Source organism: Pipistrellus hanaki (assembly GCF_964339955.1).
Source record: "Pipistrellus hanaki genome assembly, chromosome: X".
Classification (NCBI taxonomy): domain Eukaryota; kingdom Metazoa; phylum Chordata; class Mammalia; order Chiroptera; family Vespertilionidae; genus Pipistrellus; species Pipistrellus hanaki.
The window spans coordinates 76,700,597-76,722,629 of record NC_140524.1 but is presented as its reverse complement, the minus strand read 5'-3'; the positions used below and the strand labels follow the sequence as shown (position 1 = coordinate 76,722,629).

General features: G+C 38.1%; 2 protein-coding genes across 2 annotated transcripts in view; one reads left to right on the top strand and one right to left on the bottom strand.

Annotated features, from left to right (window-relative positions):
• LOC311614708 (charged multivesicular body protein 1B2) overlaps nt 1-16,503 on the top strand; it is a 36,740-nt gene extending 20,237 nt beyond the window's left edge. The window contains exons 3-8 of the mRNA XM_084869807.1: nt 858-1,004; nt 3,813-3,881; nt 3,974-4,081; nt 8,965-9,008; nt 12,443-12,515; nt 12,930-16,503. Of these exons, the coding sequence (XP_084725933.1) occupies nt 858-1,004; nt 3,813-3,881; nt 3,974-4,081; nt 8,965-9,008; nt 12,443-12,515; nt 12,930-12,974 (486 nt within the window). The 3' untranslated portion in view covers nt 12,975-16,503. The remainder of the gene's footprint in view (nt 1-857; nt 1,005-3,812; nt 3,882-3,973; nt 4,082-8,964; nt 9,009-12,442; nt 12,516-12,929) is intronic.
• LOC311615483 (Fanconi anemia core complex-associated protein 20-like) lies at nt 7,015-7,795 on the bottom strand (the record flags this gene model as incomplete). Its single annotated transcript, XM_084870856.1, has 3 exons — nt 7,015-7,218; nt 7,271-7,430; nt 7,734-7,795. The coding sequence occupies 3 exons, from the start codon at nt 7,793-7,795 to the stop codon at nt 7,015-7,017; spliced, it is 426 nt and encodes a 141-aa protein (XP_084726982.1).
• Nucleotides 16,504-22,033: the final 5,530 nt, after the last annotated feature.

The following is a 22,033-nucleotide window of genomic DNA, read 5'->3' as shown; positions in this document are numbered from 1 at the left end:
TTAACTTTTGTACCTTCTCTGTTTTGCTTTTGTGGAGGTCTATCTGAGCTATTTAATATTTTCTTCTAAACTGACTTTTAACTTTAGCCCTGGCCAAAGCTATTAGTGCAAGAATAGCCTAGATCTGTGTTAGTTATTTTTATTTCAAATAATACATTTAAATAAATGCATAATTAAACTGAAGATGGTTGTCTTGTGTACATCCAAAGTAAATTTATGTGCTCTCTGTAGTGTTTGTACCAGTCACAAGGGTAGCCCTGGTTAGTGGTACATTGATGCTACCAGCCTTTAAAAATGTTAATATAGTTATAATACATTTGACTTAAAAAGATGTGTTTTTTGTAATTAGATGAGAAAATAGTATGTCTTATGCATTTACTTAATAATAACTTTATAGCCCAGACCGGTTTGGCTCAATGGATAGAGCGTCGGCTTGGGGACTGAAGGGTCCCGGGTTCGATTCCGGTCAAGGGCATGTACCTTGGTTGCGGGCATATCCCCAGTAGGGGATGTGCAAGAGGCAGCTGATTGATGACTCTCTCTCATCGATGTTTCTAACTCTCTATCTCCCTCCCTTCCTCTCTGTACAAAATCAATAAAATATATTTAAAAAATAATAATAATAGCTTTATATTGTAATAAATAGGTTTATGTACTTGAAATACTATAAAACTAAATGAAATATTAACAGTGGTAATGGCTCAGTGATGGGATTGTGAGGAATTTTTAAAGTATGATTTTAAACTTAAAGAACTATAAATTCTCATTTTATTTCCTTAAAAACTAATTATGAAAGCTCTTAAATATTATTAAAAATTGTCTTCACCACTATTTACTTCTTGCTCTGTGTGAAACAGGCTATTCAGAAAGGGAATACTGAAGTTGCAAGAATACATGCTGAAAATGCAATCCGCCAGAAGAACCAAGCAATTAATTTCTTGAGAATGAGTGCTAGAGTTGATGCTGTGGCAGCCAGAGTTCAAACTGCAGTAACAATGGGCAAGGTAAGGCTTAATATCTATAAATAGTAGGAACTCTTTTTTCCCCATGTAATTTATTATTATTATTATTATTATTATTATTATTGATTAACGTATTATATTATTCCCTCTGCTGCCCCCCAATCATGCCCTCAGCCTCACCCCTGTTGTCTGTGTCCATTGGTTAGGCTTATGTGCATGCATACAAGTCCTTCGGTTGATCTCTTCCCCTTTATCCCCACCCTCCCCTACCTTCCCTCTGAGGTTTGAGCATCTAATCAATGTTTCTCTATTTCTGGATCTGTTTTTGTTCACCAGTTTATGTTGTTCATTATAATTCACAAATGAGTGAGATAGTGTGATATTTATCTTTCTCTGACTGACGTACTTCGCTTAGCATAATGCTCTGCAGTTCCATCCATGCTGTTGCAAATGGTAAGAATTCCTTCTTTTTTTACTGCAGCATAGTATTCCATCATGTAGATGTACCACAGTTTGATAATCCACTCATCTTTTGATGGGCACTTGGGCTGTTTCAAAATCTTTGCTATGGTGAATTGTGCCGCTATGAATATAGGGATGCATACATTCTTTCTGATTGTGTTTCTAGTTTCTTGGGATATATTCCTAGAATTGGGATCAGTGGGTCAAATGGGAGTTCCATTTTTTAGTTTTTTGAGGAATTCCATACTATTCTCAACAGTGGCTGCACCAGTCTGCATTCCCACCAGCAGTGCACAAGGGTTCCTTTTTCTTCGCATCTTTGCCAGCACTTGTTGTTTGTTGATTTGTTGATGATAGCCATTCTGACAGGTGTGAGATGGTACCGCATTGTTTTTATTTGTATATCTCAGATAATTAATGACTTTTAGCATGTTATCATATGTCTCTTGGCCTTCCTCATGTCTTCTTTTAAAAAGTATTTAGGTCCGTTGCCCATTTTTTGATTGGATTGTTTATTGTCCTTTTATGATTTCCCTGTAAATGTTGGAGATTAGACCTTTATCAGAGATCACATTGACAAATATTAACAAATATGAAGTGGGCTTTCTTGTTGTTTTGTTGATGGTTTATTTTGCTGTGAAGCTTTTTATTTTGATGTAGTCCCATTTGTTTATTTTTTCCTTAGTTTCCATTGTCCTAGGAGCTGTATCGGTGAAGATATTGCTTTGGCATATATCTGAGATATTGCTTCCTGTAGATTCCTCTAATATTTTTATGGTTTCCCAGCTTATGCTTAAGTCCTTTATTCATTTTGAATTTATGTTTGTGTATGGTGTAAGTTGGTGGTTTAGTTTCTTTTCTTGATTTCTTTTCTTTTCTTTTCTTTTCTTTTCTTTTCTTTCTTTCTTTTTTTTTTTTTTTGCATGTGTTTGACCACATTTCTCAGCACCATTTATTGAAGATACTGCCTTGACTCCATTTCATGTTCTTGCCTCCTTTGTCAAATAGTAATAGAACATAATGGTTTATGTCGATTTCTGGGTTTTCTGTTCTATTGCATTGATCTATATGTCTATTCTTGTGCCAGTACCAGGCAGTTTTGAGAACAGTAGCTTTGTAATACACCTTGATATCTGGTATTGAGATCCCTCCTACTTTGTTCTTTCTCAGGACCGCTGCAGCTATTTGGGATCTTTTTTTTTCTTCCAGATGAATTTTTGGAGAGTTCATTCTAGGTCTGTGAAATATAATGTTGGTATTTTAATGGGGAGTGCATTGAATCTATAGCTTGCTTTGGGCAGTATAGATATTTTAATGTTTTGATTCTACCAATCCATGAACACAGTATGTTCTTCCATCTGTTTATGTCTTCCTCTATCTCTTTTGTCAGCGTCCTGTGGTTTTCAGAGTATTGGTCTTTTATTTCCTTAGTTAAGTTTATTCCTAAGTATCTTAACTTTTTGTGCAATGGTAAATTGGATTTTTTTTTAATCTCTCATTCTGTAAGTTTGTTATTGGTGTATAAAAATGCCATAGATTTCTTGACATTAATTTTTTATCCTGCTACATTGCCAAATTCATTTATTAAGTGTAATAATTCTTTTATGGAGTCTTTAGGGTGTTCTATGTATATTTCATGTTATCTGTGAATAATGACAATTTTACTTCTTTTCCAATTTGGATATCATTTATTTCTTCTTATCTGATCGCTGTGGCTAGTGCTTCCAGTACTATGTTGAACAGGAGCGGTGAAAGTGGGCATCCCTATCTTGTTCTTTTTCTTAAGGGAAATGGTTTTAGTTTTTGCCCATTGAGTATGATGTCTTTTATTATGTTGAGGAATGATCTTTCTATTCCCACTTTGCTGAGCATTTTTATTCAAAAAGGGTGTTTTTTAGACTTTGTCAAATGCCTTTTCTTCATTAATTGATATGTTTATATGATTTTTGTCTTTCAATTTTGTTTATGTGGTGTATCACATTTATTGATTTGCGAATATTGTCCCAGCCTTGCATCCCTGGAATAAATCCCACTTGGTCATGTTGGGAACTCTTGATTTAAGTTTAATGAGAGTATTAGGAGTTTCCAGAAATCTAAATCCATTGGAAGGTACTGTAGATCACTAGTAAAGGTCTTTATGGGCAAGAGCAACATAGTCAAAGTACTTATTAAGGAACGTGGTTTTGACAGTGGCTTTTAAAGTAAGATTTATGAGTTGTCTTCCAATGAAGAATCAAAGACAAAACATACATACTGTACTTTTACTGTTAAAGAAAGGGCAGGCAAATTTTATAGGTTGATCTATAAATAATATATTTAAGAAAATATCTGGAGTTTGAGAATACTTATAGCATGCTCAATCTTTTTTTTTTTTAATACTTCCAATAGGTAACCAAGTCCATGGCAGGTGTAGTTAAATCTATGGATGCCACATTGAGGAGTATGAACCTTGAAAAGGTAAAAAAATATATATATATATATATATATTTGATATTCAGATAGCATCTTTTCTGTATAAGTTTTTCTCATGACCATATTTCTTTTTATAGATTTCTGCCCTGATGGACAAATTTGAACACCAATTTGAAACTCTGGATGTTCAAACACAACAAATGGAAGACACAATGAGTAGTACTACAACCCTAACAACACCACAAGTAAGAATAATTTCTTTACTTAGAATTACTTCTTAAAAATTACATGAAAAAAAAGTTGCCTGAGTTCATAATATAATGGCTTTGTGAGCCAAAATCATCTCTAGAATGTGAAGTAAACATGGTGTATCCCAAAAATGCAAGTAGGAAATTGTGCTTTGCTCTTGGATTCCTGAGGACATGTTGGAAGATGCCATTTTCTATTTTATTTTGAAATTCTAAAAGTTATATTAGGTCATATGTCTAGAGAGGTTGGAACTTGGTTCTACTTGGGTAATCAAATGAACAAAGAAAGAACTTGCTACTACTACTTTGCTAATATGGAGAAAATGTAATTTATAGAATAGGTTAGGGAGAAATCAGCAACTGTACATTGATATTTTAATTCCAATGACTCTTCTCACAAAAAGATAAATAATAAGAGAACAAACATATTTAGGTGTTAGAGTAAAGAAAGAATAATGTCTATATCCTATAGTGAGCATATATATCTAGCCTTTACTTTTATACTTTCTCTAGAGCACGCATGTCAAACTCGTGGCTGATGGGCCCCATGTCTTGAGTTTGACATGCTTGCTTTAGAGCCCTGATCCCCCAAATGTGGTTCAGGAATCAAGAACATTTGTATCATCTGGAAGCTCATTAGGAATGCAGAAATTTAGAACACCCCCCTCCACAGTCATTGAATCAGAATCATTTTACCAAGATTCCCAGGTTATTTTTTTTATGTGCCATGTTTGAGAAGCTCTGTCACGAATTGGTGATCCCCAGGTGATTATATGATGTTCAGATATCATCTTTTCAGTGTAAGTTTTTCTTATGCCCACCAGTTTAGGAAACACAAGTGAATTGGAAAAAATGACTTGAAGTCAGGACACTTGGATTTCTATTCTCCACTCTGCCACTAATTAACTTTGGAACCTTAAAATATTTACAACCATGGGCCTCAGCATATGTAGCTATAAAATCTAGGGCTTGGAACCAATGATATAAAAATGCCTTTTACTTCTGAAAAAAAATCTTCAGATTTATTCACCCAACATTTGCTGAACACCTTGTATTTAAGGTATTGTGCTAGGTGCTGGGGATAGTCAAATATATGCAAAACATTCTAACAGAAACAGAAAGGGATCTGGTTGAACATATTTAGTTACCTACATTTTCATAACCTGCTAGTGAGCAGTTCGAATTTAAATGGGAATATCCACTTTGTAAAGGCAATTTTGTAATATCTACAGTCTGTTTTTAACATAACAGCCAGAGTGATCCTATTAACATTGTCAGACCGTGCAAATTTTTTTGCTCAAAATCCTCTAGTGGCTCTACATCTCCCTAAAAATAAAAACCAAATTCTTTACAATTGCCTGTAATACCCTATAGCAGTGTTTCCCAAAGTGTGGTACACGTACCCCCAGGGGTACGGTAAGAGTTTGGTGGGGCTACACGTTGCACCGGAGTTTGGTGGGGATATGCACTGCACTGTGCTTAGCTGTGCCTAATTCTACGTTCTCATGAGTATGAGGGGTACTCAGCGTTACGAAAATTATAGTAGGGGTACACATATGTCAAAAGTTTGGGAAACACTGCCTTTCCCTGCTTCTCTGACCTTATCTCCTGTTACTGCTTAGCACTCTATCAGTCACTTGGCCTACTTATTAATTCTCAAGCACACCAAGTACATTTCTTTTTTTTTTCTTTTTTTTAATATATTTTATTGATTTTGTACAGAGAGGAAGAGAGAGGGATAGAGAGTTAGAAACATGGATGAGAGAGAGTCATCGATCAGTTGCCTCTTGCACACCCCCTACTGGGGATATGCCCGCAACCAAGGTACATGCCCGTGGCCGGAATCGAACCCGGGACCCTTCAGTCCCCAAGCCGACGCTCTATCCATTGAGCCAAACCGGTCCCGGCAACACACCAAGTACATTTCTGTCTCAAAGCTGTTACTCTTTCAGTTTCCTTTGCCTGGATAGTCTTCCTCCATCTAGCAGATATCCTCATTGCCAACTCTCCACCTTCTTCAGTTCTTTGTCATTTTCTAAATGAGGTCTTCCTAACCATCCAACTTAAAAGCACATCAAGAGAATGCCCACCATTCTCTATACGCTCCACATCCCTGCTTTATTTTTCTTCATAGTACTTATCACCTTCTAATTTACCATATAATTTGTAAAACTTTTTATTTGCTCCCCTTCATGTGCACACTCTAGAATGGAAGCTTAAAGAAGGCAAGGATAGCTCTGGCCAGGTAGCTCAGTTGGTTCTAGCATTGTCCCTATGCACTAAGATTGTGGGTTCAGTCTCTTCTCAGGGCTCATAAAAGAATCACCCAATGAATACATAAATAAGTGGAATAACAAATCGATATTGCTCTCTCTCCCTCTCTCCCACCCTTTTCCCTATTCTTCTCTCCCCACCTCCTCTCTCTCTCTAAAAATAAATTTAAAAAAAGGCAGGGATGTTTATCATTTTTGTTCATTGGTGCATTCCTAGCACTTAAAGTGATATCTGGCATAAAATAGTTCTTATTTGTGGAAGTAATCAAAAGTATATGAAAATACATGTAACTTATAAGATAGTAATTTTACTTCCAAATATATAGAACTCCCACCAGTATGTCCAAAATATTCTTTGTGTGTTTTTAAAAAATATATTTTAATTGATTTCAGAGAGGAAGGGAGAGGAAGGAAGAGGTAGACACATCAATGATGAGAATCACTGGTCATCTGCCTGCTGCACGCTGCCCACTGGGGATGGAGCCCACAACCCGGGCCTGTGCCCAGACCGGGAATCAAACTATGACCTCCTAGTTCACAGGTCAAAGCTCAGCCACTGAGCCATGCAGGCCGGGCCACAGTGGCGTTTTGATGTGCAGCTTCGGTTTTCTCTCAGGCTGGGTGCAGGGCAGTGGTCCTGGCAGGTGGCGTGGGGCCTCACCACACCATGTCCTCCGTGCTGTCCGCTAGGCACTGGGTGAGGTGGCTGATGATGTCCAGCTGGGCTAGCCCGGGTGCGAAGTCGGCCTGGCACAGGGGGCAGCTCTGCAGGGTCTGTGCCCCCCCCCCCCCCGGCCGCTCGGGGACCAGGGGGACCTGGGGGTTCGGGGGCACCTCTCGGGGGCTCCGGCGGAGGGCATCCTAGCAGGGACGGGGCTGGGAAGGGCTTCCAGGAGAAGGTCTCGGGTCTCACGGCGAACTCCTCGGGGGACACGGCGCGCGCGGGGTCGGGGGTCCGGCCCTGGTTCCTAGGCAGGAAAGCGGGCAGCGGCGGCAGCTCCTCCGCGCGCAGCAGATCCTCCGCGCAGCAGCTCGCTGGGGGGGGGGGAAGACCGGGGGCGGGGCCTGGGGGCCTGTGTGGCCCCGGGTGGGAGGTCTGGTGTCAGCTGAGGGGGGGCCCAGCTGAGGGGGGACCCAGCGGGGAGCAGTCAGTGCAGGGCACAGGGTTGGGGGCACGGAGGGCAGGGCCGGAGGGGCACGGGGAGCCCTCCGCGGGGGGCGGGGGGGTGGGGGGGGAGGGGAAGAAGAGCGCTGGATGCACCAGGACGCACGTGGGGCATGGCACGGGCCATGGCCCAGAAACGGGAACGTGGGCCGCCCACCCGGCCGCTCCTTACTCCCCCCTGTGACCCTGAGGCCCCAGGCCCCGGCCTCACCGGCTCCCGTAGGGCAGCCTCCTGCGGCTCAGCCGAAGCCAAGGCCTCCGAGGCGCCTCCATCTCCATCGTCTGGGAGCTCGCGCGTCAGGCCGAAGTGCGGGTGGACCCCGCCCCAACACTCTCCAAAATATTTTTTAATAACTAAGTAAAAAGCAAGAGTTGTTTTGATTAATCAGACTCTATTTCCTGAGAACTTCTGTACTGTAGTAAATATCTCAATATACTTATATTTTCTTCATCTCTAAATGTTTTTAAAGAGTAATCCTTAATATAAAAGTTGTATCAACTAGCAGAAAGAACAAATGTAATTAAAATTCAAATTTATTACACTTCAAATAGTAAAAAGTGAGTTAGAAAAGAGCTTTATAGCCCAGTTGACATGGCTCAGTGGTTGAGCGTTGACCTATGAACCGGGAGGTCATGGTTTGATTCCCACTCAGGGCACATGCCCGGGTTGCAAGCTCCATCCCCAGTGTGGGGCATGCAGGAGACAGCTGATCAATGATTCTCTTTCATCATTGATAAGTTCCTGTCTCTCCCTCCTTCTCTGAAATCAATAAAAATACTTTCCAAAAAATAAATAAAGAGCTTTATATATTGGTTCACTTTTTTAAAGAGCTACATTACCCAGGTTTCAAATTATATGTGAATATCACTGCATAAATGCCTGGGAACTCAATTTCCCCCGCATCACCATTTATCCCCTCTATGCCCTCTTCTATCTCCATGCACCACCACCCGCCCCCCTCCGCCAATCACCACACTATTGTCCATGGCCATGAGTTCTCTCTTATTTTTTTCCTTTTTGCTCAAACCCTCCATTCCCTTCAACACTCCACCTCCCCTCCAACCAGAGCTGTCTGCCTGCTCTCTCTGAGTCTGTCTCTATTTTGCTTGGTAGTCCAGTTTGTTCATTAAATTCCACATATGAGTCAAATCATATGGAACTTGTCATTCTCTGACTGGATTATTTCACTTAGCATAATCTTCTCCAGTGCCATCCATGCTGATATTTTTAACATAACCTCATAGTTTAAGGCTTTATTATTTAACTTTATTCTGAAATAAATATTTTTGAAATCAGCTCCCTCTGGTGGTAAAAAATATTTTTAAAAGTTTTTATTTAAAAAATTGCAGACCAGTTTTCCCTTTTAAAAGCAAAATCAAAAACAGAAATCACCCAAAAAGCAATTGTCATTAAAATACAAATTCTCATATTCTTATTCTAGAGCCAAGTGGATATGCTGCTTCAAGAAATGGCAGATGAAGCTGGGTAAGAAATTATTCAGGGGATTTAGTTAATCTTGATTTAATATCTGGCAGTCCTAAAATTTGTAGTGTGGATAAAAATATTTGTCATTGCCACTGATGGTCAGAGTTAGGGTTTTGACCCTAGAAGTTAGTGTTGGAAGGGCCTTTGAAATATCCATCTCTTTGCTGTGCTCATAAGAATGTGATTTTGTTCAAATCATTCTAGTATTTTCTTAAAAATCTCTGGCAGTACATTCATTTATTTTATAGTAAGAAATGGAGGAAGGTAATTGAGAGAGGCAGGAGTGTTCAAACATTTTCTCAATACCTTCTGTATTTATCAGATAGAGCAAATATTTGGATTCTTTTTTTTAAATATATTTTATTGACTTTTTTACAGAGAGGAAGGGAGAGAGAGATAGAGAGCTAGAAATGTCAATGAGAGAGAAACATCAACCAACTGCCTCTTGCACACCCCCTACCGGGGATGTGCCCACAACCAGTGTACATGCCCTTGACCGGAATTGAACCTGGGACCTTTTAGTTCGCAGACCGACGCTCTACCACTGAGCCAAACCGGTTTCGGCAATATTTGGATTCTTTTTACAAAAAATGTCTTTCAAAAACAATTCTATGTTAAGCCCAATTTGAGTCCTGCAAATTGAGCGAGATGTGCAAAATGTCCAAGGGTTTTAAAAGATGGCAGCACCTGAGGATATTTATTCCCACTGAGTTTTAGAGAGAGTAGAAGGGAGGGGGAGAGACAGAGAGAGAGAGAGAGAAACATCCTTGTGAGAGAGACACATTGATTGGTTGTCTCCTGTATACACCCAGACTAGGACCAGGTATTGAGTCTGCTTTGGAGGTACCTTGCCTTGACTGAAATTGAACCTGCAACCCTTCAGTCTGTGGGCCAGCACTCTAACCACTGAGCAAGACCTGCTAGGGCGTTCGTATATATATTTTTAAATAAGTAATTGACACCTTGTGTTGTACTGTTATTAGAAATAGGGTATTTATTAATGGACTACTTATTTTAGACCCTTTTTTGTTTGAGGGGAATGACTTGCCCATGATGTCTATGCTATAGAAGTCATGTTATATCAGTATTCTCTAGTATATAACAGTCAAACCTCAGTTCTCAAACATCTTCCATCTCAAACAGTTTGGTTCTTGACCAAGTTGTTCATGAAAAAAATGTCTGTTTGTCATACAAAATGTTAAAAGTCCGGTTCTCCACCTGACAACGCTTTCATGCAGATACCTGTATGATCAGTCATGTGTCTCTCGGGCAACAAAGGAGAGAATGTGCAAGTATGAGTCAGTTTACTGCTCAACCTTACATTGTTAAGATCTTAGGAAATTGTGCTGTGAATATTTTTTTTGGCTTTTGTTACTGCTTATTATTATTAAATGTATACAGTAAGGCATCATGGGTCCTAAGAAGGTTAGTGATAGCAGCAAAGTGAAAAGGAAAGTTGTGAAAACAGTGTTAGAGCTTTAAAAAGAAAAACTGTAATGGCATAATATGATAGAGCATCTGATCTGGCTACCAAGTATGGCATTGGGAAATCAATAATTAGCACAATTTTAAAACATAAAGCATCCATCAAGAGTGCTGATGTTGTTTAGGGTGTGAAAGTACGAAAAAGGGATCACAGGCAATTAAGAAAGGTTAAAATAAGGAATCATCTGGGGGTCTGGAACAGATGAATTCAACTTACATTATTTCTAATGGGCAAAAATGATTCAGTTTTTGAACAAATCGCTTCTCGAATAGACTTCTGGAAAAAAATGAAGTTCAAGAACCAAGGTTCCACTATATTTAGTTCAAGAGACGATTGTAGGTAAATATTTTTTTTTTCAAAAATAAAGATGAAAACTGGGTGATACTGAAGTTTTATATTTTTTCCTCAAACATAGAGTAATAAATTAAAATAGAGTTCATGTACTCTATCCTTTTCTCCTGGAAATGGAAGGATTGAAGACACCTCGAAAATAGAGTTGATGAATATTATTTTAATATGTAAGCTAATACCTGATTAGAATGTACAGATAAGTTTATCAGCTCTTTAGATAACTAATGTGTCAATAGTGAATTAAAACCCAGCTTAATAAATCAGATTTGCCATATTTGATAGTAGGATTGGCAAGGAGGTTGTACACTGTTTTGTTTTGTTTCCTAATGTAGGTCATTTTTGTTAAGTAGTTAAGAGACCAAAGCATTTGTATCAGAAGACTCCATCTTAGTAACCTGAAGCTAAGGACTTATTTCTGTTCTTACCAAAAACTAAATAAGAAGATTGGGCTTGAAAGTACAGCAAAGGTCTTCTAAAATGAATATTGCCACTTACAGCCTTTCTGATCCTCAATGGAAATCAAGTTTATTAGATAACTTTTTGAGAAGATTTAGAACAGGATTTCTCAACCTTGACACTATTGACATTTTGGATTACATAATCCTTGGGGCTGTCCAATAAATTATAGTATGTTCAGCAACATTTTTGGTCTCTACCCATAAGATAATATCCCTACCCCATTGTGACAGTCAAAAATGCATCCTGGCATTGCCTGATGTTTCCGGGAACAGGGGGTGGTGGGAAGATTGGGGGCCAAAATTAAGAGAATTTAGTTATGTCAATAATGGATGGCGACTGGAACAGTAGAAATAGATAGAATCACTGATATAGAAATACTGATGCCCATCCCTAAAGATATTTAAGTATCTAAATTCTGTTTGAGTTTGTGATTCCCTCAACAAAATTTTAGTATTGCATATCTTTACCTTTTAGGTAACAATCTGTCTATAGACTCTCCTAATGACTTTTAAAGTTACTGTGTTCTCTGTAGTGTTTTCAAACTGAAGTTGGCATACACTGGTATAGATAGATACAAGCAGAAAGGCTAGCTTATATCTTAGAGGAGTAGGTAAAATACAGATTAACATCACAGGCCTTGGAGGCAGAAAATCCTGGGTTCAAATCCTATTTATCACTAGGGTGGATCTTGGGCAAGTGAGCTTAATTTTTTAAAACTTCAGTTGTGTGAGATGGATGCAAGTAATGATTCCTGCTAAGGGTAGCTCAGGAGCTAGAATACTGAACTTGAAGTTAAGTCAAATGTTAGATATGGATCCTGAGGCTACATTTATCTAATCTCTTTTATCTTTTTTGGCATATTAAATTACCTTTATAATAGGAGTCATATAGTAACCTCAGTAAATTGAATACATTGTATGATTTTTATTTTTGTCTTTTGTTCAGATGACCAATAATTTTCCTGCCTTTTATTAGCTTTTCTATTTACATTTATAAAATGTAACCAGTTTTATCTTACTTAAATTAAGGGAAAATGCTAGGTGGAATTTTCAAATTTGCAATAATTACGTTTATAATTATATAAGGAGTAAAATGCCTATATTAACATCTATTTATGCTAATTATTTTAAAATTGTAGCCTTGATCTCAATATGGAACTACCACAGGGTCAGACAGGATCTGTTGGCACCAGTGTTGCTTCCATGGAACAGGTAGAAGTTGTATTTTGTCTTGATTAGTATGAACTTGATGTGTGAATTAGACGTTGTATATATATTTATATGTAAGTAATGTATATATATCTTTTTTTATAAAGAGTGATTTCTACTATAATGTGACATCATCATAAATTAGCAAACTGTGTTTAGTTAGCCTTTACTCCTCAATGATGAACATTTTCTCTTTGCATGCACATTTCATTTAAAGATTGAATTTGCTTTCCTTCATAGCTTCTGCTTTTAGTTAGTTCTCAATTTATTCTGAAATGTTTTTAAAAGTATATTCTTAATGTTAGTTTTTGTGTGAATTTTTGGACAATATTTTAATCTTATTTAAAATATGAGCTATTTAAAATATTATTTATATTTGTTGCAGCCTTCTAACTTTTAAATTTTAACTTTCTTTAGGATGAACTATCACAGAGACTTGCTCGTCTGCGTGATCAAGTGTAATTTAAAGAACTGGTGCTTTTGTTTACTTCACCTACTTCTGAAAAACTTCATGTTATATATATAGAAAAGTTGCACTCCAGTTACATTAAGAGCATCATATGTTACAGAATGCTTAAATGTTATTTATAATGCTTTCTTTTGCCATGTTGTACTTTCTAATACTTTTAAAAAATTCCAGAGAGTTTCCACCTTGACATATTTTATAGTTTTGTATATTATATTGTAAAATGTGAGGGACACTTTTATGATAACTTTGACCAAGCTAGCATTAATTTGTTGTATATGAAACATTCTCCTTAAAAACTGCATAAAAAACATGGCAACAAAGTACTGCTGATGAAAGTATAGAATAAATATTTTGTGTTTTTTTTTTAATTCAAAGTTGTTTTAAATCTCTGCATTCACATGTGATGCATAAAAATAAAAGCAGGGAGACCAAGTTTACTTAACATGTTTACATAGCCAAAAATACCTTATTTAGTGTCATACGAGGGACAATGCTATTTTAAAAAAATGCATTTTTTATTTTTAGAGAGAGAGGAAAGGAGAAGAGAGGAGAAACATTGATGTGAGAGTGGAACATCCATTGATAGCCTCCTGCATGTGCCCTGACTGGGAATTGGATCAGCAACCTTTTGGTGCATGGCAAGATGCCCAACCATGCCGAAACCAGTTTGGCTCAGTGGCTAGAGTGTCGCCTGTGGACTGAAAGGTCCCAGGTTCGATTCTGGTCAAGGGCATGTACCTTGGTTGCGGGCACATTCCCAGTAAGAGGTGTGCAGGAGGCAGCTGATTGATGGTTCTTTCTCATCAATATTTCTAATTCTCCCTCTCTCTTTCTTTCTGTAAAAAATCAATAAAATATATTAATTAAAAAAAAAAAAGATGCCCAACCAAGCCACACCAGACAGGAGACAAAGCTATTTTTTTGTTTTATGTTTATTTTTTGCTGATCAAGCACAAATGCAGTTGACTTTGATTCTGTATTAATAGCCTTTAAATTTAGATTATTATTGGATTTTTTAACCAGTAATTTAATGTGAAAAGCCACTGTCAGCGTGGCTTTTGGATTCAAAGGCTTGGAGAAAGAGCTGACGCGCAAATTAAAACACAAGACAAGAAGTAATAATTTTGAAATAATGGGGGTGAGCCAGGAAAAACTTAACTGTAGTAGTCAAGTTCCACTGAGTCTCTGTTCCCACCTGCTTTTGTTTATGAGAATACACAGTTGCCTTTTAGGAATGCAAACACACATATCAAAGGTGATTGTTTAGTAAATAGTAAGATTATCAGGTTAAGGGGGAGTTTGCTTTAGGCCATTGAGTCCAAAGTAGGTAATAAAATGCAAATTCACCTGTGAATATGAAGGAGCCCAGGTCAGCCTTCTGATGGACTTCTCGCATTTATATTAATTACTGATGATCTTGGTTTCCAGCAATTTAATTACTATTATTCTGAATTTCTGAAATTAAAAACAATGGATAATTTTCCAATGTAAATAGAAAAAATATACACCATTAAAGTAAAGTTTGCTCAGTTTTTAAAATTTTTCTTTGCTAAGACTCAGAGAAATTTAGCCTTTCATACTTTCAAATGAAATTGAAACACATTTTAAATGATTCTCATTTCTACTCTATCCTTCATACACTGTATTTTGAAAGATGAATTTACAAGGATTTAATATCATTTATATTTTTCATGATTGTCTTTGCTTTTTTAAAATCTTAGCCTAGATTTTAAAAGCAACCAACAAAAAGTAAGAGAAAACAAAATTGAATCAATTCAAGTTACAACTACCATAAGCCCTGGTTAAATATATTTGTCCTTTTAAGAAAAAAACTCTTTAATAACTGGAAGAAATGAAGTAGAACTAAATGTGGGATAAAATGTTTTGCCTAGCCATGAGAATAGCTTCCAGAGCAATGGAAGTTGGGTGTACAACGTGTAGGGGGTTGGAACACAGAAAAGTCCTAACATCAAAAAAAGACTAAACTCGGGAAGGCCAAGATCCTTGGAGGAAAGCATTTGATGGCCAATTGTACAATTTTCCATCTCTCCAGAAATAGTTCTGTTTTACCCAACTAAAAGGAACAAATGCTTGCAATTTTCTCCAGCTAAAATATAACTTGGAGAAGTGACCAAGTTATATTTTAGCTGGTATATTACTAATCTATGTTAAGTAGGTAAAGTGTTTTTCATTACTTACTGCATGATTGATTCATGAAAGAATTTTAATATTTCATTAAGTTTTGTTGAAGAGCAGACCCATTGTTAAGTCATGAAAGCATTCAAAGTGCAATTATGGAGACTTTTTTCCTAAGTATTCACCATTCATACATGTTTCCTATTGTAAATGAGAGTATATAAATAATTATTTTCACTGGGTAATGAAATTAGAAATTACTCTTTTGCTAAGTTTCAGTTAAACCTACTTAACTTTCTTGGTAGTTGACTAAATCAGTGTTTTTCAACCTTTTTTGGGCAAAGGCACACTTGTTTCATGAAAAAAATCACGAGGCACACCACCATTAGAAAATGTTAAAAAAATTAACTCTGTGCCTATATTGACTATATATAAAGTAATTCTCTTGAATAGGAATCAAATAAACACAAAGAAAGTATTTTATAATTACTTTATTATGAAATATTAAGTAAACAAAATAGTGAAAAATTATAAAATTCTTGTCTTGTCTGCACCTACGGCACACCAGGCAACATCTCGCGGCACACTAGTGTGCCGCGGAACAGCGGTTGAAAAACGCTGGACTAAATGGTATGACTTTAGTGTGGTAATCTTCCATTTTGTATAGAATTCACTAGAGGCCCGGTGCACGAAATTCATGCACGAGAGAGGAGGGAGCCCTTAGCCCAGCTTGCACCCTCTCTAATCTGGGACCCCTCAGGGGATGTCAACTGCCGGTTTAGGCCCAATCCCAGGGATCGGGCCTAAACCGGCAGTTGGACATTCCTCTCACAATTCTGGACTACTGGCTCCTAACTGCTCACCTGCTTGCCTGCCTGATTGCCCCTCACTTCTTCCCTCCCCTGCCAGCCTGATCACCCCTAACTACCTCTGCCTGCTGGCCTGACCATCCCTCACTGCCCCCTGCCACCCTGGTCACCCCAAACGGCCCTTCTGCTTGCCTGATCACCTTAACTGCCTCTGCCTGCTGGCCTGATTGGCCCCAACTGCTGCCTCCCTCCCCTCCCCCACAGGCCTGGTCGCCCCATGCAGCCTGTTAGGTCTCCGTTTGGTTGTGATGGTCACTTAGGCTTTTATATATATACATGCTTTGTACTTTTTACTGAAAGTGTAAGTTTGTTCATATTGGAACATCCTGGGAAGCATAGAAGAGATTATTACATACTAAAATATCTATGAAATGGTTATCTTATTTTCCGTTGGTGGGAATTGTAGCTTTTGTTCTTTAAATGTAATAAAAAGTGTTAATTGTGATTATGGCTTAATAAAGTCTAGAAAAATATATGGTTCTGATCTAAAAATAAATGTTCATAGTTTTGCTTAATAGCCATAATCAGATTTTTTTTTTAAAAAAAGATTGTTCTTTGATAGATACCAGGTTTTAATTTGGGATTTATTGATTACCTTATACATATAGCAGAATTTTATTTTTTGCAATTTGTTCTTAGACCAAGAGGCACACAACCTGTAAATTCTTGTTAGTATAAATTACATTTCTAGTTTGATAAGTGATTTGATAATTGAAAAGTAACACATGCAAGATTATACTGTCTTGAAAAGTGGATATCATAGCACCTTTCATTTACCTTCAGTTTTAGTTCCTTATCAATCACGTTTCCTCCTGATTTTTTCCTTAGTGTTTGATTATATCATTTGATTAGATCCCATAGTTCTCAGTGGCAATCCCCCACCACTGAGATATCTCTCTATGACTTCAGCTGCTGTCTGTGGATGCTTGGCCAGCCCTTTCACCCCTCCACCCCTCCTACCAGTCTATGTGGTCTCCACTTTCAGTCCTTGGATGCCAGGTTTCTCTCCTGTGAGTTTTCCATTGATTATTTAGGACACCTTTCCATATTTTATTTGTAATTTCAGTTTGTACATGAGAGCATGTCCGTGCGGCATCCACTTACTCTGCCACCATTTTAATCCTCATGATCAATAATATTAGAAGCATAATATGATAATTAGACCAGACAGCCGAACGACATTCTGAAAATCCTCCCGATAACATTCCGAACTGAGCTGGAGTTGTGAGGGCGAGGCAGCCGCCGTGGCTGTGTGGACCAAGCCCCTTGCACAAATTTCGTGCAGCGGGCCTCTAGTATTATTATAATATAAAGAGGTCATAAAAAGTGCCCTTGACAAAAATTATATTCCTGATCCTATTTCTAAAATTTTTCACCTTCTTGTTAATGCCAGTGGTCTTCATTCAGCATCTAGAAGGGTTCAGGAATCTGGAGAAGCGCTGTAAGTAAGTTAAAAAAGAGTCCAGAGACATTATTTTGGAAGGCATTATGGAGAGTCAGAGAAGACTTAGCTAAAGGATCTAAGTTCTTCTTTGTCTCAGGAACCATTGTTTTTTTTTTATTAACACATTGTCCTAAGGCAAGGTAGATATACACTTCAAAGGCCAAGGTTTAGTACACAGAATTTATCCTCAGATTATCAGGTTTGGGGGAAACTCCCTTCTGCTGTTCAGGTATTTGGCCAGCAAGAGGCAATAACATGTAGATTAAGATGCCCTTAGCTGTCTGGCAGGAAGCAATAATCTATGCAAATATTTTAGGTGTGGGGAAATGCTCTCAGCCATCTCCCCCAGATGATTCAGCCCTGCTGACATACTGGAATTGGCTTCCAGCATCTGACCCAATTTGATTTTATAAATTTAATAAGAATTTATGTATTAAAATTTTTAAATTCAATGGAAAGGATAGAGTTCTATCAAGTTGCTTTAAATTGTCATGCATCAAAGGATTCAGTCTGTAGACAGTTTATTTTTGGGCCAACAGTTCTTTGAGTCCCAATTCCAATGTCCAACAGTTTCTTATGTGTATATACCACCAATGATATGCTAGTTCTGGATGGTGGACAAATGGTGGCAATGCAGGTCCGACCTTCTTTAGTTTGGTCCTGGGCAACCTGCAGTGAAGCGCAGGTGCTGATTGCTAGTATGTTAAGGCATCTTCACTATCTTCATCTCTGGACTGTTTCTTGTCTTGGGGGCCACTGCTATTTTGTGTCTGGAGCAATCTGATAATTTCCTCTCTGGAATCTGTTGTTTCAGGAATCCACAGGGGCTTGGAGGAGTTTTCTGGAAATAGATAAACATATTCTCGACCAAAGGTTACTAAAGGAATCTTTTCTATAAATTAGACTTGGGATCCTTTCATTTTTGCCCAATTTTCCTTTGGCTTATTTTGACACCATTTGTGTTTTCATGGGTGTCTTGCTATCAGCATTACAAATGAAAAATAATTGTCAAAGTAAAGAATTTAAAGCAATTATGGCTTGATGTAATTTACAGGATACTTTTCTTACAGGGGATTATTCTACTATCCCCTCCTTTTTAAAATTTAAATATTAATAGGAGGCCTTTGGAAATCTTATAGTGCAGTCTTGATAATTTTTAATTTTAATTTTCTGCACAGAAATATGACTGTTTTGCACTCATTGCATGTTAAGCAAGTTTACTATGAGATGAACCATCAGTAAAAAATTAGTTAATACTTCAGGAACAGTTTCCTGCCCAGTACAATTAAGTTTTCTTGAATATTCACTTACACCAAGTAGCCAATTTAAATCAATCTGAAATAAGGTTAATTTTTAAACTTTACTTGATCTAGGTTATGGACAGTAAATGACATTAATTAAATTTCTGCTATTAGACTTTCAGTAACTTAAGATTTATTAAGAAGGCAAAAACACAAATTACTTTTCTTTATGGGACCTAACATATTGACTCTTATAGTTTTCTAGGCATTTGAAAGAAGTCTCTTTATTTCCTTTTAGAATAATTTTCAGGCCAGCTTTTATTTCTTTATTTATTTAAAACAATAAATCTTTTGTTGTTCAGATTTTACAATTGTTTCTCTTCCCCCTCCCCCATAGCTCCCCTCCACCTGGTTCCCATCCCACCCTCTTCCCTTACCTCCCCCCCCCCCCGTCCTCATCCATAGGTGTACAATTTTTGTCCAGTCTCTTCCCGCACCCCCCCCCACCCCTTTGCCCTGAGAGTTGTCAGTCCACTCCCTTTCTATGCCCCTGATTCTATTATATTCACCAGTTTAATCTGTACATCAGATTTTTAATTCATTTTATTTTTATTTTTATTTATTTTTAAAATATATTTTTTACAGAGAGGAAGGGATAGGGATAGAGAGTTAGAAACATCGATGAAAGAGAAACATCAAATCAGCTGCCTCCTGCACACCTCTTACTGGGGATGTGCCCACAACCAAGGTACATGCCCTTGATCGGAATTGAACCTGGGACCCTTCAGTTTGAAGGCTGACGATCTATCCACTGAGCCAATATGGTTTTAGCTCATTTGATTTTTAGATTAACTTGTTGATAGATAATGTATTTGTTGTTCATAAATTTTATCTTTACCTTTTTCTTCTTCCTCGACTTAGAGAATACCTTTCAGCATTTTATATAATACTGGTTTGGTGTTGATGAACTCCTTTAGCTTTTTTTTTTTTTTTTTTTTTTTTAATCTGTGAAGCTCTTTAGCTGATCTTCAATTCTGAATGTTAGCTTGGCTAGGTAGAGCACTATTGATTGCAGTTTCTTGCTATTCATCACTTTGACTATTTCTTGCCACTCCTGTCTGGCCTTCATAGTTTCTGTTGAGAAATCAGCTGACAATAGTATGGTTACTCCCTTGTAGGTAATTAACTGTTTTTCTCTTGCTGCTTTTAATATTCTCTCTCTGTCTTTTGCTCTTGGCATTTTAATTATGATGTGTCTTGGTATGGTCCTTTTTGGATTCCTTTTGTTTGGGGTTCTGTGCGCTTCCTGGACTTATAAGTCTATTTCTTTCACCGGGTGGGGGAAGTTTTCAGTCATTATTTCTTCAAATCAGGTTTTCAATGTCTTTCTCTCTCTCTTCTTCTGGCACCCCCATAATTCTGATGTTGATACGCTTGAAGTTGTCCCAGAGGCTTCTTACACTATCTTCAAATTTTTGGATTCTTTTTTCTTTTAGCTTTTCCGGTTGAGTAATTTTTGCTTCTTTGTATTTCAAATCTTTGACTTGATTCTTTAAAAAAAAAATATATATATATATTTATTGTTCATATTATTACAAATGTTCCTCTTTCCCCCCCGCCCTCCATTGCTCCCCTCCACCAGGTTCCCACCCCACTCTCTGCCCTTTTCCTACCCCTCATTGTCCTCATCAATAGGTGCACAGTTTATGTTCAGTCTCTTCCCACATCCCCCTCTTCCCTTTTCCCTGAGAATCGTCAGTTCACTCCCCTTCCATACCTCTGATTCTATTATATTCAACAGTTAATATTGTTCATCAGATTTTTTTTTAATTCCCTTGGTTTTTAGATTCACTTGATAGTTACTTATTTGTTGTTCATAGTTTTTATCTTCATTTACTTTCTCTTCCAAAAGAACCCCCTTCAGCAATTCATATAATTCTGGTTTGGTGGTGATGAACTCCTTTAGCTTTTTTTATTGGTGAAGCTATTTATCTGGCTTTCAATTCTGAGTGATAGCTTTGCTTGGTAGATTATCTTTGGCTGTAGGTTCTTGCTATTCATCACCTTGAATATTTCTTGCCATTCCCGTCTGGCCTGCATGGTTTCTGTTGAGAAATCATCTGACAATCATATAGGTGCTCCTTTATAGGTAACTACCTGCTTTGCTCTTGCTGCTTTTAATATTCTCTTTGTCTTTTGCTCTTGGAATTTTAATTATGATTTGTCTTCGTGTGGTCTTCTTTGGATTCCTTTTGCTTGGAGTTCTGTGTGCTTCCTGGACTTGTAAGTCTAATTCTTTCACCAGGTGGGGGAAATTTTCTGTCATTATTTCTTTCAGTATGTTTTCGATATCTTGCTCTCTCTCATCTTCTGGAACCCCCATAATTCTGATGTTGTTTCGCTTGAAGTTGTCCCAGAGGTTTCTTACATTATCTTCAACTTTCTGGATTCTCTTGTCTTCTTGCTTCTGCGGAGGAGTGTCTTCTGGCTCTTTATGTTCCAAATCTTTGACTTGATTCTTGCAATCTTCCATTCTGTTTTTAGGACTCTGTATAATATGTTTTATTTCAGACAATGTATTCTTTATTTCTTGTTGATCCCTTATCATTTCTTGTTGATTCCTTATTATTTCTAATTGATCCCTTTTCATATCCTCACAGGACTTATCGATCTTTTCTAGGAAATTCTTGAAAAACCTTATAAGCGTGGTTTTGAACTCTATATTCAGTTGCTTTTTGTCCTCCATTTCTTTTGTTTGTGATCTATTTCCTTGTCTCGGCATTTTCGCAGCTTCTCTGATGGGGCAGAGTTTCAGGGTGGAGCCTACAGCCTTGGCTTCCGTCAGCCATGTCAGCCTTGCCCTATGCGGCTCCTGAGTCTCAATGTTTCTCAGGGTCCTTCAGTACTCGCTGCAAGCACCTCTGAGAGAAAGGTGCCCTCGAGTTTCGCCTGCTACCAAACAGTCTAGTCTGTTCCCCAATGAGCCCGGAACTGGGGTTCAGTTCAGTTGGAAGTGGGATTGGAAGTGGGGTTCAGAGCAGTCTGAAGCTTTTGTCTCCTTCCCGCCAGGGCAATCCCGTGGCACAGCCAACGGTCCCTTCTCTGCACGCAATGTGCATGCCTCCGGGGGCCCTGCCTTTCGCTGCTCCCCCAGGTTTCTGCCTTACAGCCCAGTCTCCCTCTGGTTGAGCCTGGGTCCCCGGGGTCTGGCCTAGAACTGGGGTTCAGAGCAGTCGGAACTGGGGCTCAGAACAGTCCGGAGCTTTTGTCTCCTTCCCGCTAGGGCAATCTAGCATCAGAGTCAATAGTCTGCCCTTGCACGCAATGTGTGTGACTCCGGGGCCTCTGCCTTTCGCCGCTCC